The sequence below is a fragment of the Strigops habroptila genome (assembly GCF_004027225.2).
Source record: "Strigops habroptila isolate Jane chromosome 13 unlocalized genomic scaffold, bStrHab1.2.pri S16, whole genome shotgun sequence".
NCBI classification, from domain to species: Eukaryota; Metazoa; Chordata; class Aves; order Psittaciformes; family Psittacidae; genus Strigops; species Strigops habroptila.
Window position 1 is genome coordinate 615,967 of NW_022651054.1, and position 12,983 is coordinate 628,949.

Consider the following 12,983-nt stretch of genomic DNA (forward strand, 5'->3'; position numbering starts at 1 on the left):
CTGTCCCTGCTGCCAGCGATGCTCCAGGGGTGCTCCTGGGGCAGAGGGAGGATGGGGGAGGAATGCCCCTGTGCTGGGACTCAGGAGCTGAGTGATGGAGATGGAGGAGGCGCAGGAGTTAGTCTTGCCTGGGGCTCTGAAATCCAGCCTGATTCAACCTTTTGGCTTTCTCTGGAGCTTTCACCACGGAATCCATGGTTTCCGTGGTGAAAAGAAACCAGCTTTCACCATGGTTTTTGCTTGTGTCTCTATCGTGAGAGGGATGTGTTGGTAGGAGCAATGGGGTAGGAGAACGTAAGCAGCACATGGAGGTAGTTTGAGATGGCACTGGGGGATGGGACAGGGAAAAGAGATTTTCCCCCCAATTCTGTTGATTTTTAAGGAAAATTGACAGTTTCACAAACACAAGGGAGTTTGTTAAAAGGGGCGGCTAAAGGATGAAACCTTGGGGTGTTGCAAAGCTGAGGAGGGGTCCATGAAGAGCCTTACCAAGAGCCTGCATGCCAGGGAGTGGAGTGGAGCAGAGGTGGCTTTTGCATGGAAAAGCCATCCCTGCAGGGACACAGAAAAGGAAAAGGTAAAGCTTGTGGTACCTGCATCTGTCCCAGATTAAGATGCCTATAAGAGAGATTTTTAAAACTGCAGCTAAAGGGTGTGGGAGGAGAGAGCCGGAACCAAGTTATGGTCACCCAGTTACAGCATGGGATGGGTGGGTGCTGCTGCATGTTGGAGGTGGGCATTGGGTTTGTGAGAGGCCATGAGCTGCTGCGGGGTGATGCTCGATTCAAGGTCGCAAACTGCAAACCAGCGCCCGTGGCAAAACCACTGGGCATGGCCATTAGCAGATAGCAGGATGGTCTGTGGGATTGGACACCCCGGGCACAGCCCTTGGGGCAGTATCAGCAGTGCCGAGATACCAGCCGGGATGCCGGGGTGGCTGGAGGGGAGGGCAGCCGTGAGCGGCACGGCCGGGCAGTGCCGGTCCTCCCCAGAGCTGGAGATCCTGAAGGAGGGCGCTGTGCTCCTGCGGGAGCTGCCCCTGCGGGAGCTGAAGGGGAAGGTGCAGATGTGGCCTCCAGGCAGGAAGCCCCCAAGCCACTGGGGTTGTTCCTCAGCAATGGGGGTGTTTTCTGAGCTGTCCCTTTGAGCTTTGGCCATGGTGAAGACAGCACAGAGAGGTGCCTGCACCTCAGTGTGACCCAGTGCAGCCGTTGTGCTGTGGCTCATGGTGTCATAGACTCACAGAGTGGTGTGGGTTGGAAGGGACCTTTGAAGATCATCCTGTCCAACCACTCTGCCATGGGCAGGGATATCTTCCACAAGATGAGGTTGCTCCAGTTTCAGGTCCTTCTGTCTGCTCATCAGGTCCTGGGTTTCATGGCAGTACACATCACCATACACTCCAGCACAGCATGGTGGCCCAGTAACATCCTCCTGGAGCCAGGCGAGGGGCTGGAGCTGCCCACATTTGGGTTAGGGTGTCTGGGTTGGGCAGAATCTCTCCCTTACTATTCCCTGCCCCTTGCAGGCTGAAGGACCTCTTCTACCGCTCCAGCAACCTGCAGTACTTCAAGCGGCTGATTCAGATCCCGCAGCTGCCAGAGGTGAGACCTCAGGGTCCGCGGTTCCCACACTTGCTGTCCCCGTGGCCAGGAGCAGCAGTGGGGCTGGTGGCACTGGGACAGTGCCCAAAAAGTGTCAGCTGCCACCTTGCCTGGCTTCCTGGGGCCACTGGCAATGTGGGGTTTGTGGGGCCTGAGGCTCGTCTTTGAGTCCCTGTCTCAGTGGGATCCTGCGGGATGGAGCTGCCCCTCCAGCGGGGGGCTGGGACCCCCTCTCACACTGACCTTCAGCCCTTGCTGGGATCCGTCCCTGTGGGTCCTGGCTCCATCCCTGCAGGTGCTGGCTCTGTTCCCATGGGTCAGGGCATAGCCAGCTCAGCTCTGGGGCAGGATTTCAACCAGCCGTGCCTGAAGCCCTGCAGCAGTGCCAGTCCTCTCCCCAGCAGCCACACTCCCCTTCCTCCCCAGAACCCCCCCAATTTCCTGCGTGCCTCAGCACTGTCAGAGCACATCAGCCCTGTGGTGGTCATCCCCGCCGAGGCATCCTCACCCGACAGTGAGCCCATCACGGACCTGGTGGAGATGGACACAGCCTCACAGGTGAGCTGCCACAGCACTGCCTGTGCACTCCAGGCTGCAGGGGGACGGTGGGTGCCCTTTGGCTCCCAAACCAGGGTTATTTCTCCAAAACCATACCATGGTGGGGGCTGGGACAGTGGGGATGGCCTTGGGTGCTGCAGAGCATCATTGCAGCAGGACTTGTTGGCAGTGGGTGTCACATGTGGGTGCTGCACAGGCTCTAGTTGTCTCGCAGTGCTTCTCTTGGTGATTTGGTGCCCTCCAGTGATGGCTGGCTGGAGATGTTTGGCTTCACAGCATCACCCCTCTGTGCTGCATGCTTGCATTAGGTCCTCACTCCCCTCTCCACCAAGAGTTGTCCCCTGGTGTTGAGAGTTTTGGGAGGGGAAGGGGTGTGCACTGACATGGCTTATGGGGACCATCCCCACCCCAGGAGAGGGGACAGACCAGAGGTGCTCCATGTTCAATATGTTCAACATGTTCAGTACCCTGGTAGCAGTGGGGAGGATCCAGCCCCGGTGTCCCTGGCAGCACCAGCAGGCAGGAGCCCTGCTAGCTCTTGGGCTTGGTGGTGCTGCCACGGATATGGAGGGGATGAGAGCTCCCAGACAGTGCTGGGTTTACTCCAGGTCCCTGCTGCTCTCCCTGCAGAGCCTGTTTGACAGTAAGTTTGACGACATCTTCGGCAGCTCTTTGGGCAGTGACCCCTTCAACTTCAACAGCCAGAACGGGATGAACAAGGATGACAAGTGAGCAGTTGGGGTGATGCCCTGGAGACAGGCAGGATTGGACTGGGGGCTCCCAGCATGGCACCATGGTGGCCAAGGGGACACCTCCCTCCCAGGATGCGTCCCCACAGCACCAGCATGGCTGGTGGCACTGAGCATGTACCTGGTGTCTCCTTCCCAGGGACCGGTTAATCGAGCAGCTTTATGGGGAGATGGCAGCCCTGAAGGAGCAGCTGGAGAGCTTCAAGGCTGAGGTGGGTGACAACCATCCTGTGACGCAGTGAGCACCCATGTGGGAGGTCCAGGGGCAAGATGAGACCCAGCAGCTCACGCTGGGAATGGGGATGGTGAGGTAATGGCTGTGTCTGCAGATGGGCAAGGAGTGACGCTGTCATAGAATCCAGCCTGGTTTGGGTTGGAGGGAACCTTAAAGCTCATCCAGTTCCAATCCCCTGCCATGGGCAGGGACACCTTCCAGTAGAGCAGGTTGCTCCAAGCCCCTGTGTCCAACCTGGCCTTGAACACTGCCAGGGATGGGGCAGCCACAGCTTCTCTGGGCACCCTGTGCCAGCGCCTCAGCACCCTCACAGGGAAGAGCTTCTGCCTAAGAGCTCATCTCAATCTCCCCTCTGGCGGGTTAAAGTCATTCTCCTTGTCCTGTCACTGCTGTCTGTCCTGCCCTGTCCCTGATGGCTTCTGCATCCCTGATGCAGCCATCCGTGCCATTACAGGGGGTCCTTGGGTGTGCCGGAGGATCCATGTCCCTTCCCGGAGGGGCCAGGCTCACCCCCACTGCCCAGCATCCTCCATGCTTCACCCTGCTGCACGTGGGGCTCTGTGGGATGCTACCCATGGGGTGTCTGCCGGACAGTACCGGCAGGCATGGGGCAGCACTGGCAGCCATGGAATGGTGCTGGGAGCTGCCTGCTGCCGTTCTGCAGAGCGCACGGGGCATGATGCAGCTGCGCGGTCGCGCCAGTGAGCTGGAAGCTGAGCTGGCCGAGCAGCAGCACCTGAAGCAGCAGGCGCAGGATGAGAGCGAGTTCCTGCGCGCAGAGCTGGAGGAGCTGAAGAAGCAGCGGGAGGACACGGAGAAGGCGCAGAGGAGCCTGACGGAGATTGAAAGTGAGCAGGGAGAGCCAGCGCTCGGCTTGGGGTGAGGGTGAGCCACAGAGCGGGGGTCCCGGTGCTCACCCTGTGTCCCTGTGTGCGAGGCAGGGCGGGCACAGGCCAATGAACAGCGCTACAGCAAGCTGAAGGAGAAGTACAGTGAGCTGGTGCAGAACCATGCCGACCTGCTGCGGAAGGTGGGTTACCTGAATACACCCTGGTATCCCCTTTTCCCAGCCGTGCCCCTTGACACCAGGGGTTGCTGAGCTCCTCTGCTCTCACCAGAATGCGGAGGTGACCAAGCAGGTGACAGCAGCCAGGCAGGCCCAGGGAGATGTGGAGCGAGAGAAGAAGGATCTGGAGGATTCCTTCCAGCGGGTGAGCGAGCAGGCTCAGAGGAAGGTGAGTGGGAATGGAGCAGGAGACATGCCCCGAATGGCTGGGGGAGCTGCCCATTGGGGCTCCAGTGCCAACCTCTCTTCTTGCCGGCAGTCTCAGGAGCAGGCAGAGGTGCTGGACACGCTGAAGAGGGAGCTGGCAGCCAGCAGACAGGAGCTGCAGGTCCTCCAGGGAACACTGGAGTCTAGCACGCAGGTGAGAGCCCGGAGGTGGCCCTGCATGGTCTGCCTGCTGTCACAGTGCTTGGGTGAGGTGTCCCCATCCCAGAGGCATTACCCACTGTTGGCCTACTCCCAGCAGGGAGATAACTAGCTCCCTGTCTTCTTCTTCCCCACACCTAGATGGGTTTAATGCTCTGGGAGCTGGGACATGCAGGGAGTTGAAGATTCCTGGGTGCAAGAGCATGCTGAGCAACAGCCTCCAGCAGCAGGGATTGTTGAACAAATCCCTGCCAGAGCAAGATCAGGGGGGGCAGCTCTGCCCACTGTAAAACCTTGGCAGGCTCGCCTCTGTGCCAGAGGGTGTTTCATGCTTGTGAAGCTCTGGAGGGCAGCAGGGGTTCCATGCTCCTTACAGAAGGCAGAGGCTGGCAGGCAAATGCAGCGGGACAGGGATGGGGCAGAGCTGGCAGCCACCAGCCTTCATCCGCTCCTCCATCAGGATATTGACGGTCATCATAGCAGTGGATTTTCACTGATAAAAGTGAAAGGGCTCTCCAGGGAGCCTTGGCCGGCCCCAGGCAAGGCCGTTGGTGCTGCAGGGGTGCTGCCGGGCAGTGGGTGATGCAGGGCTGCAACCTGCATGGGCTGCGATGCACCAAGCAGGGATGGTTGGGGTGACCCAAGCCTGGACCATGAGCAAGTCCCCAGCCTGGAGGGTTCACCCTCGGCTCAGCCCCCCCCACTTTGTGCCCACGCAGGCGGGAGCGGAGCAGAGCACCCGGATCGCTGGCCTCGAGCAGGAGAGGGACAGCCTGAGCCGGGCAGCGGAGCGGCATGGGGAGGAAGTGGCTGCCCTGCACGCTGAGCTGCAGCAGATGCGGGACAGGCTTGGCCGGGAGCAGGAGAGCAGCAAGATGGAGCTGGAGGTGTTGCAGGCCCAGCTGAGAGATAAGGTACTGCAGGGGCATCCCAGCATCTCCCTCCCTGCCGTGCCATGGGGTCCAGCAGAGCTGGAGGCAGCGGTGGGGTGTGGGGGTGATTCCCAGCCGTCACAGCATGGTCCACGACCCACACTCTGGTTCGGCAGGAGAGCAGGGAGCAGGCGCTGCAGCGGCACGTGGCTGAGGAGCAGTTTACCCTGCTGCAAGGCACTGCGGAGGAGGCCAAGCGGATGGTGCAGGATGCCCTCAGTCACCTGGAGGATCCTGCTCACATGGGCTGCACTGGCTCGGCGGGTGAGTTCCCTGGGGGCTCGCCAAACCTGGCGTTATCCCGACCTGCTGCCATGCCAAGCCCCACTCTCTGCTGTCCTCTGGGCCATGCCAGCAGCACTCCCTGCGTTTGAGTCCTGCCTGCTGTCTGCCTGCAGATTGCCTCCTGTCCAGGACACTGGCAGCCTCCGAGTGCGTGGAGAGGCTGCAGGATGCACACGGCAAATACATTTCCGACCACGCAGGTGGGAGCCGGCAGCTGCGGGCAGGGGCTGGGCTGGGGGAATGGGGCAGCTTCAGCACTTTTGGGCTGGGTGGGCAGTACCCACCGGGGCTGAGGCATGTGCCCCTGTCCCACTGCAGCTGTGGGCTCCCTGCTGCCCTGCCTGGCCCTGTTCGCCCACCTTGTCAGCGACACCCTCCTGCAGGGCAGTGCGACCTCCCACCTCGCCCCCATGGAGCCCGCTGACCGTGAGTGCTGCCAACCACACAGGGCTGGCAGGGGCTGGGATGGGAAGGGGCAGGGGCGGGCAGGGACTGGGGCGGGCAGGGACTGGTTGTCTCTGTCCCTGCCTGTGGCACCCTCAGCCTGTCGTGCTGCCCATGCAGGTCTGCTGGAGGTGTGCAAGCAGTGCGGCAGTGAGGCTGTGAGCTACCTCAGTGCCCTGCAGGACCCGGGCAAGGTGAAAGGTGCTGACTGCAGCCTGGTGACGATCTGCCTGGGCCATATCAGCGCCATTGGGGAGGTGGGTGCCCAGGAGGGCTGATGGGATGGGGTCAGGCCGTGGCGGGCACTGCCAGAGGGGCTATGCCGGCCCTGGACGGTCCTTTTTGTCCTGTCCCACCCCAGGAGCTGCGGCCCAGAGGGCTGGATGTCAAGCAGGAGGAACTGGGTGACCTGGTGGACAAGGAGATGGCAGCAACAGCGGCGGCCATCGAAACAGCGGCCACCCGCATCGAGGTAAGGGTCGCCACGTGCTGTGAGCGCCATGGGCGCCATGTCTGCTGGGACCACCAGCGTGAGGCCAGGACGGCACACGGGGCCCAGCACAGCCTCTCTCTCCTCTACCAGGAGATGCTGAGCAAGGCACGGGCTGGTGACACTGGGGTCAAACTGGAAGTGAACGAGAGGTGAGCAGTGGCCAGGCAGGCAGGATGCGGGCCAGTGCCACACGCAGAGCAGCTGCCCCATAGCTCAGGGGTCTCCCTGCCCCACAAGTGGGGCTCAGTGGGGTTTGTCTCACAGGATCCTGGGCTCCTGCACGGGTCTCATGCAGGCCATCCGCGTCCTGGTCCTGGCCTCCAAGGACCTCCAGAGAGAGATCGTGGAGAGTGGACGGGTGAGCTGGGGGCAGAGATGCAGGTAGGGGATGCAGGCAGGAGTGCGGGCAGGGATGTGGGCAAGGCACAGGGCCAGTGGGGGTCACTGTGCACTTGCTGGGGTGTGCTGCTCCCAGCCTTGACCTATTGGGGCATCCACACCAGCTGCCAAGAGCTCAAGCCCCAGCCCAGGGTCTTGCCCTCGCCATGGTCCCCAGGGTGTCACGGAGGTCCCTGACCTCCCTTTCCATGTAGAGGACCCTATCACCCCCTGGATTCAGGCTTCCCAGTTCCCACATACATCCTAAATGAAGCCCGTACTCCATTCCCCATGAGCAGGGGTTTGGGGGTCCCAGGCCTTGCCACCTCCCTGTCCCCCACCTGTGACCATACCTTTCCCGATGATAGGGTGCAGCATCCCCCAAGGAGTTCTATGCCAAGAATTCCCGCTGGACAGAGGGTCTCATCTCCGCCTCCAAGGCTGTGGGCTGGGGTGCCACTGTCATGGTGTAAGTGCCACTGCCACCAGAGCAGAGGGGGGTGGCAGGGTCCTGCTGTCCCCACAGGGAGGGGACAGGGGTAGCAGGATGATGCTCCAGCCCCTCTCTGTCCTCCTGCAGCGACGCTGCTGACCTGGTGGTGCAAGGCAAAGGCACCTTCGAGGAGTTGATGGTCTGTTCACGGGAGATCGCGGCCAGCACTGCCCAGCTCGTGGCAGCCTCCAAGGTAAGAACCTCAAGGAGCTCTCCTGCTGCTGCCTGCACTTGCTCTGGAGCCCAGAAACCAACCATGTTCTGGGGGGCTGCATCAAAAGGAGCATGACCAAGGAGCATGGTCAAGGGAGGGCAAATGGTTTTAACCTGCCAGAGGGGAGATTGAGATGAGCTCTGAGGCAGAAGCTCTTCCCTGTGAGGGTGCTGAGGCGCTGGCACAGGGTGCCCAGAGAAGCTGTGGCTGCCCCATCCCTCACAGTGTGTAAGCACACCCCTTCTGGCTGCCCTGGCAGGTGAAGGCAGACAAAGACAGCGCCAACCTTTGCAAGCTCCAGCAAGCCTCGCGGGGCGTCACCCAGGCCACAGCCAGCGTGGTGGCCTCCACTAAGGCCGGGAAGTCACAGGTGGAGGAGAAAGGTAAGCATGGGGCTGCAGGAGAATAGACCTGCCCTGGAACCTCGGCTTTTTGCACTCGCCATCTTCAGTTGGCTGTGCACTGGTGGTCTCTACCTCTGGCTGTCCCTTGGTCACTGCCTGCACATCCCATGGTAGCTGGGATGGCATGGGAGCTGCTGGGGGGTCTGAGCTGGGGACAAGCGCTCGAGGGGGGCTGATGGTGTCTATATCCACAGACAGCATGGACTTCTCCAGCATGACACTCACCCAGATCAAGCGTCAGGAGATGGACTCGCAGGTAAGAGGTTCCTCCGTGTTTTGGGAAATATAGCTGCTGGTGCCTCGCTCAGGCTAATGAAAGGCTGCCCAGATGCCCAGCCCCAACTCACGGGAAAATTCTATGGTGTGAAGGTAACAGATGGGTTTGCCCAGGAGCCACGTGCAGTTGGTCCTTGAGCCCTACCCGATGCTGTCCCCATCATGGCACAACAGCCTGTGGCCTCCCCCTGCCCTCATGTGCCCACTGGGCTGCCCCACAGCACCCACCTCTGCCTGCCATGGGGCAAGCCCTGGGGAGTTTCCTTTCATGCCGGCAGGTGGTGTCCACCCAAGCTGAATCCCCTCCCCAGGACCGACCACTCGCCATTGGAGCACTCATGGGGTGTACCCCAGTGGTCTTTGGGCTCAGTATTGGGGAGATACCGGGTGTGAAAGGAGGTGCCCAGCCCAGCATGACTTCAGGCCAGCTGGAGCACCAGCTGCTGTGCCAGGGCACAGGGTGGCCATGGCGACCATAACATCCTTCAGGTGCGAGTGCTGGAGCTGGAAAACCAGCTGCAAAAGGAGCGGCAGAAGCTGGGAGAGCTGCGCAAGAAGCACTACGAGCTGGCAGGAGTGGCGGAGGGCTGGGAGGACGGTGAGTGCATGCCAGGCCTGGTCCAGCCAGGAAGCTGCTCTGGGAAGGAGCAGGGTAGGATGGGGAAGCCCTGCCCACAGTCCAGGCAGGGAGCAGGAGGGATTTCACTCCAGCTGGCACAAGTGATGCTTGGGTATAGTCACCATGTGGGGGCAAAGCCACAGAGACCTTGAACTGTGCAAAAGCCTGTGGAACCCACATAGAATCACAGACTAGTTTGGGTTGGGAGGGACCTTAAAGCTCATCCAGTTCCAACCCCCTGCCATGGACAGGGACACCTTCCACTAGAGCAGGTTGCTCCAAGCCCCGTCCAGCCTGGCCTTGAACCTGGTCCAACCTGCATCACCCTCGGGCAGGGTGCTTGGGTGCTCCTGGGGCTCTGCTGTCCTGCAAACCCCTGAGGGGTCCCACAGGGGTCAGGCAGAGAGATGCTCTGGGGCACCACATTCCTTTTCACCCCCTTACCCTCTGTGTTCCCCTCCAGCTGCGGATTAGCCCCAGCAGCAGAGGCAGCTGCAGGGGACGCCCCTGCGGCCAGCCAGGACCCAGCTCGGTGCAGCCTTTTGGGAAGATCCACAACAAACTGGTGCAAAAGCCACCCCGAAGCACATGTCCTCTGCATCCCCCTGCCAGGAGCCGCCTCCAGCGCCAGAGCACCGGGAGCTGCCGGGGCAGGAGCGAGGGCTCGCCAGCCTGCCACCAGCTGCAAACCGCACGTGTATTTATCAGAGCTGCTTGGGGTCGGGGGGTCGCTGGGGGGGCTTTAACCCTTTTGTTTTGTTTTTGCACAGATTTTCGGAACTCTCTGAGCCGCCTCGGGCTGAGCGAGAGCGCTCGGGTTTCTTTTGCCTCTCGTTGCTTTTCCAGCCTTAACCAGTCCCTGGCTCAGTGGAGCATCCCCCCGCTGCAAAGGAGCCTGTTGAGGGCCCCGGGGTGCCACTCGTGTGGTGCTACTGGCTTGGTGCTAGGTGTGCTCCCCCCCAGCGGGGCACCAAATGCCTTTGGCTGGTGCAGGGCGGGTGGGAGTTATTTCCATGGGACAAGGCAACCAAGGTGCTGGCAAGCAGCGGCAGGGAGCGGGGCAGGCAGCAGGAGGGTTGCTGCCAAGCATTCTGGGTCCCCAGAACATGTTTCCCCCCATCCTGTCCTGGAGCTGGGCTGCCCCGCCCCAACAGATCACTGTGTTCATGCCAGCAATAAAGCCTCTGCAAGGTGCTGGGCACGGGCTTGGGCAACCATGGTGCCACCGCACAAGCCACCAGCTCCTGGGGATGGGGGATAGCTATAGGGCAGCAACATAGAGGGTTTGGGGGGCAACCAGGGTGCCCAAAACCAGAGCACCCCAAGCCAGAGCAAGCAGCTCCCTGTGCCTGCTTGCTCCAGACTGGTGCTACCCGTGTGTCCTTGCCACCCTCTTCGGTGCAAGGGGGATCAGTGCTGGTGTTGCCGTGGGGCTGGCACCAGCTAGGGAACCTTTGTGCCTTGGAGCAGGGGGCTCGGAGGGCAGGGGGCTGTCTGCCAGCTTCGGGCCCCCCAGCTCATCTCGCTGCAGCAGGGACAGTGGCATCAGACTGCGCAGCGATGTCCCTGTCCCCCACAGTCCTGCCCATGTCCGTTGCAGGGCCAGGGTGTCCTTCCCAGCCTGGCAGCATCGCTGCCTGCACCCTGCCTTCAGGCAGCTGCCCCTTCCTGAGGGTGAGACAGCCAGACCAGCCCCCTCGGAGTGCTGGGGGGCCAGAGTTTGGCCTTTTTCTCCCTTTAGAAAGTGGTGGCTGGGCTGTCACCATGTGCTGCCTTTGGCTGGACCTTGAGCAGTGGGACCCACTAGCATTCCCCTGCCTGGCCAGGCCATCACCATGGCCTCAGGGCTGCCACCCCCTACGCACAGGATAGCGCAACCGTCCACCATGCCGGGGCCCAGTGTCCCTGTGTGCTCAGGCCAGCCCTGCCGCCAGCATACCTGCCCTGTGCCCCAGCCTGCCAGGGACCACTCGGGGCTCCCCCTGGGCCCCCTCTGCCTCGGCATACCCCCATCCAGCTCCCTCTAGATGCAATACCAACCATCCCATTCCTGCAGGACACCGGGAGCCTCAACACCCTCCCCCCTCTTTCTGGGGGGGTGTCTTGCCTGTGCAGGGTACCCCCAACTACCTCAGGCCTCCAGGCCAGGTTGGGGCTGGGGATGATGAGGGAGTCGTGGTGGGGGCTCGGGGGTGGCGGCACCATTCCCTCGGCCGAACTCCCTTCTCCTTTTTGTATCTCGGCTGGGTGCTGGTGGGGGGAGGGTGTCCCCCCTGCAGTCCCCAGCACTGGTGGCTGGTGCTGGGGACAGTGGGAGTGCCCCTGCTCTGCACGTTGAGTTGTTTTGGTTTTTTTTTCATTGTATAATAATTACTATGTTGTGTGTGTTCAATTTTTCAATAAAGCCTTCAGCCCAGCCCTGCGGCTCCAGGGCGGGTGGCAGGGACCTGTGTCACCATGGGGGTCCTGGGGCTCTGACCTGATGGGTGTGCTCAGAACCCTCCAAAAAAATTACTTGGGGAGATGCTGTTAAGGTGACCTGGGTGATGATGTCCCCTTCCCAGCTCTGTGCCAAGGGCCACCCTGCACATCACCTCTGCTGTGTCTCGTGGAGGAGACAGGACCTGGTCCCTGCTCAGCCCCGAGGAGCAGCGGTGGCTTTGGCCTCCTCAGCAGCCTGCTCCCTCTCTGGCGAGGTGATGCTGCAGGGGGGCCGTGCAGACAGCCCTGCCCTCCTCAGCTGGGCTGCAGGGTCCCCTCGGCAGGGCCATGGCACGGGGGTCCCTGCTGCTGGGTGGCCCGTGGGGGTCATGGCCAGGGAGATGCTCAGGGGGATCGTGTTCTGTGTGGTCCCTGTCGTCGTCCCTGCCATGGTGCCTGCCCGGCAGGACACAGCAGGGCTGTGGCAGCTGCAGGCACAGAGGCGAGGGGTGGCACAGGGACACTGGCTGTCAGGGGCACGGGTGGGACAGAGGTACCAATGGAACAGGGACAGGGGAATGGAATTTCCAGGACAAAAGCAGCCCTACACCAAAGAGACGGTACTCAGCGCCATCAAGGAATGCAGGAAGTGGCCCTTGCAGCAGGAGGACGACCAGGCTTTGGGAAGTGATCATGAGAACAAGAGGAGGTAGTGAGCCAGCAGTCCAGGTCACTGCCAGTGAGTTGGGAAGGTGGTAAATGGGGTTAGTGCTTCAGTATTGACAAATGGGATGTGACCAGGAGTGGGTGGAAAAGTGCTGCTGAAAGTGAACTGCAGAGGGAAGCACAGCCCGTCACCTGGGCCTCTGGGCTGTGTCGGGAAGTCCTCCGAGACTTCATTTTGCCCTTGAGATTAGAAGGATGTGGTCTAGGTTTTTGTCTGGGCAAGCTCGTGGGTCAGGCGTGTTTCCCTGCATTGTTGGGGGTGGGAGAGGCTGGGATGTGGTTTGGGGGGAAGTGGCTTCTGTCATCACAGGGATTCACAGACTGGGGAAACGTGCTGGGAAATGCTGGGATGCGCTGTAGGCTCATGGTCTCCATCCTTCAGTCAGCCCCAGGCTTCCAGGAGAGATGAGATCCCTGCATCTTACTTCCTCAGGTGGAAGCAGCGCCCTTTAAGCAATCCATGTCCCTCCTTTGTGCGCTGTAGCTAGCAAGAGGAGGTACAAACACGAGGGTAAACAAGACAGACTATCTTCTGCTTTCCAGTTCAGTGACTTCCAGCTCTGAACCCAAAGAAATGAGGGCTCAGTGTCTTTCCCAGTGCTCTGGGAATAGCCATGGAGCATCCCAAACTGAATCCACTCTGGGAGCAAGCAGCCTCAAGGCTCTTTATGGCCGAGGCGACAGGGACAGAGGACGCTGCTGGCCCAGCCAGAGCAATCC

General features: G+C 61.1%; 1 protein-coding gene across 6 annotated transcripts in view; it reads left to right on the plus strand.

The window, feature by feature from the left end:
- The window catches only part of HIP1 (huntingtin interacting protein 1), a 44,844-nt gene extending 33,273 nt beyond the window's left edge, over positions 1–11,571 (plus strand). For all 6 annotated transcript variants that reach the window (XM_030474756.1, XM_030474759.1, XM_030474757.1 and 3 more), the window contains 22 exons: positions 1,529–1,604; positions 2,031–2,162; positions 2,793–2,890; positions 3,051–3,123; positions 3,811–3,994; positions 4,088–4,176; positions 4,265–4,381; positions 4,472–4,573; positions 5,298–5,492; positions 5,627–5,774; positions 5,909–5,995; positions 6,114–6,221; positions 6,360–6,496; positions 6,601–6,711; positions 6,823–6,881; positions 6,997–7,090; positions 7,479–7,579; positions 7,691–7,796; positions 8,077–8,200; positions 8,416–8,477; positions 8,987–9,095; positions 9,580–11,571. In XM_030474756.1, the coding sequence (XP_030330616.1) occupies positions 1,529–1,604; positions 2,031–2,162; positions 2,793–2,890; positions 3,051–3,123; positions 3,811–3,994; positions 4,088–4,176; positions 4,265–4,381; positions 4,472–4,573; positions 5,298–5,492; positions 5,627–5,774; positions 5,909–5,995; positions 6,114–6,221; positions 6,360–6,496; positions 6,601–6,711; positions 6,823–6,881; positions 6,997–7,090; positions 7,479–7,579; positions 7,691–7,796; positions 8,077–8,200; positions 8,416–8,477; positions 8,987–9,095; positions 9,580–9,590 (2,323 nt within the window). In that variant the 3' untranslated portion in view covers positions 9,591–11,571. The remainder of the gene's footprint in view (positions 1–1,528; positions 1,605–2,030; positions 2,163–2,792; positions 2,891–3,050; positions 3,124–3,810; positions 3,995–4,087; positions 4,177–4,264; positions 4,382–4,471; positions 4,574–5,297; positions 5,493–5,626; positions 5,775–5,908; positions 5,996–6,113; positions 6,222–6,359; positions 6,497–6,600; positions 6,712–6,822; positions 6,882–6,996; positions 7,091–7,478; positions 7,580–7,690; positions 7,797–8,076; positions 8,201–8,415; positions 8,478–8,986; positions 9,096–9,579) is intronic.
- The last annotated feature ends 1,412 nt before the right edge of the window (positions 11,572–12,983 follow it).